The sequence below is a fragment of the Cornus florida genome, unplaced genomic scaffold, assembly GCF_030987335.1.
Source record: "Cornus florida cultivar Cherokee Brave unplaced genomic scaffold, ASM3098733v1 CherokeeBrave_3.0.0_Hap2_Chr08, whole genome shotgun sequence".
Lineage (NCBI taxonomy): Eukaryota > Viridiplantae > Streptophyta > Magnoliopsida > Cornales > Cornaceae > Cornus > Cornus florida.
The window spans coordinates 38220498-38222823 of NW_026775578.1; the positions used below are offsets into that span (position 1 = coordinate 38220498).

Sequence of the window (2326 nt, forward strand, 5' to 3'; positions counted from 1 at the left end):
ATGGATTTTATTATAAGATTCAACAGGGCAATTAGTCATTTGAGGCATGAAGAGGTGACTGACAACCATGTTGATGTCAATGAACAGCCAAAGTTAAGATCTGCGATGCCTATGGAGATGCAAATTATGGATTTGTATACAAAACAATACTTTCATAAGTTCCAAGTCGAGCTTTACGAAAGTAGTGCTTATGTAATAAATTTTATATCAGAGGATGAAAATCAAAGTTTTTATGAGGTTACCAAAGTGTGCAAAGGGAAATTTAAAGTGCGAAGACTTTTACATGATAAAGGCACTGATGTGGTCAACTGCAATTGTCGAAAATTTGAATTTGAAGGCATCTCATGTAGGCACATTCTTGCATTTTTCAAAATAAAACAAATCATGTTTTTGCCAAAATATTATATCATGAAAAGATGGATGAAGTTTGCAAGAGTTGAAAGCATTGTAGTTCAAGATGGTATGGAGATTAAAGATGCGCCGGATAAGTCTATTTTGATAAGGCGCACTAAATTATCTCAACTTGTAGCTACCGTCATTGATGAAATTGCAGTCATGGAAGAATGGAGTGAAGTATTAACAAGGGCATTGGAAACAGTTCTTAAACAAGTTAGAGGCATTAAAGCAATTAAAGTTGAAGAGAATAATAGTTATGTGCAAGAGAAGCAATTTGACATTCCTCAACAACGAAATTTTAATGATCCCCTTCAAGTTAGGGCAAAAGGGTGTGGTAAACGTTTGAAGTCATGGCAAGAAAAAGGAAAGACAAAAGCTAGGCGTTGTAATGGTTGTGGCAAACTCGGACAAACCCATGATAAAAGAAATTGTCCAATACTTAATAATAGGCAAAGTAGTTTCTTACATACTGTTTTTTTCCTTTAATTTTATTAAAATAGTTGCAACATTTATTCTTTTCTCTTAAACAGGTCAACTGCAAATATTGATGATGATATTTCAAATGAGTTAGAAAATGTCGATAGTGGATGTGAATGAATCATTTTCAAGGTATATCTTTATTTATTTATTTATTTTTGCTTTATTTAAAGTTTTTTTTTGAGTTTACTTAGTTAAAATCATAATTCTATTTTTTGTAGGTGTTTGTTGGAGATACAGTAAAGAAGAAAAACCTTGTACTAACTCTGCTAGGTTGTTTGGGTTGTTTATTAAGTTAACATTATCGTGAATTCAATGTAGAATTTTTATTGGAAGGATTCAATCATGTTTTAAAATTATTTCATTTCATTGTGTACCTCTACCGTTTTGTTTGGACCTGTACATCACTCAGTTGAGCATAATTTACAATGTTAAATATTAGTCACTTGGTGTAACATTAAACTTCTATTTCCCTAATGAAGATTATTCAATTCTAGTATACATATTTTAATTTGAAATAATTTCTTTACAGGTGGGTACAAAATTTGAAACTCTGAATTGAATGTGGTTTTGAGTTAAATATTCTAAGTAAAATAATTATTGAATTTAAGTTTTTTTAATATTTTTTTTTGAACTGTTGATCTCAAATTTGGATTCACTAATATAGTGAATGAGGTAATTTTTTTGTTTTGATCAGTAGTGAATGAGGTGAATTTATCCTCCAGGTAGTTAGAAAGACCGGCAAAAATGGTCCTTTGAACATTGTTTTACTCTAATCTGCTTTTCAAAATCTATTTAACATGAAAAAAAAATTAATTCTCTTAGTCTCTTCAAGTAGCTAGAGAGATGAAAGAATAACAAATAGAAATCAACATGAATAGCAAACTTGTGTATAGCAAGCTAATTAAGAAATTCTCAAAAAAAATAAAAAATAAATAAATAAATAAATAGATTCTTCCCGTCCATTCAGCAAGGGAATTCTCAAAGCATACCAATTAAAAAAAAAAAAAAATTAATTGTTATGCTTTGAGAATTCCTTGACTGAATAGATAGGAACGAAGGGAATGAACCTTCTATTGTCGAAGGGATTGGAAATTTCAATTTTTTAATTTGCCTTCTATGTTTCAACCTTCTATCGTTGAAGAGATTAGAAATAATTAATTTTTTATTTTTAATTTTTAATTTTTATTTTTAATTGGTATGGTTTGAGAATTCGGATGGGAAGGAATTCCTATAAAAGATATAAAATAGAAGTTTTACCAATTTTGTTTTAATTTGTTTCCATTAAAAACTTGTATAGTTTTGTCATTTCTTATTAATAATACAGAATGGTAATAAAAAAAAAAAAAGCAATTGCCTTAAATATAAAAAACAAACATTGATTAATTAATTACCGTATGATTAGATTCTAAGGTTAAGATTAAAAGTGAGTATACTACTCTATGCTCTCCAG

General features: G+C 28.9%; 1 protein-coding gene across 1 annotated transcript; it reads left to right on the forward strand.

Moving 5' to 3' along the window:
• On the forward strand, positions 1–993 carry LOC132270078 (protein FAR1-RELATED SEQUENCE 9-like). Its single transcript, XM_059771285.1, has 2 exons — positions 1–749; positions 927–993. Exons 1-2 carry the CDS (start codon positions 1–3, stop codon positions 991–993), a joined length of 816 nt encoding a protein of 271 aa, XP_059627268.1.
• The last annotated feature ends 1333 nt before the right edge of the window (positions 994–2326 follow it).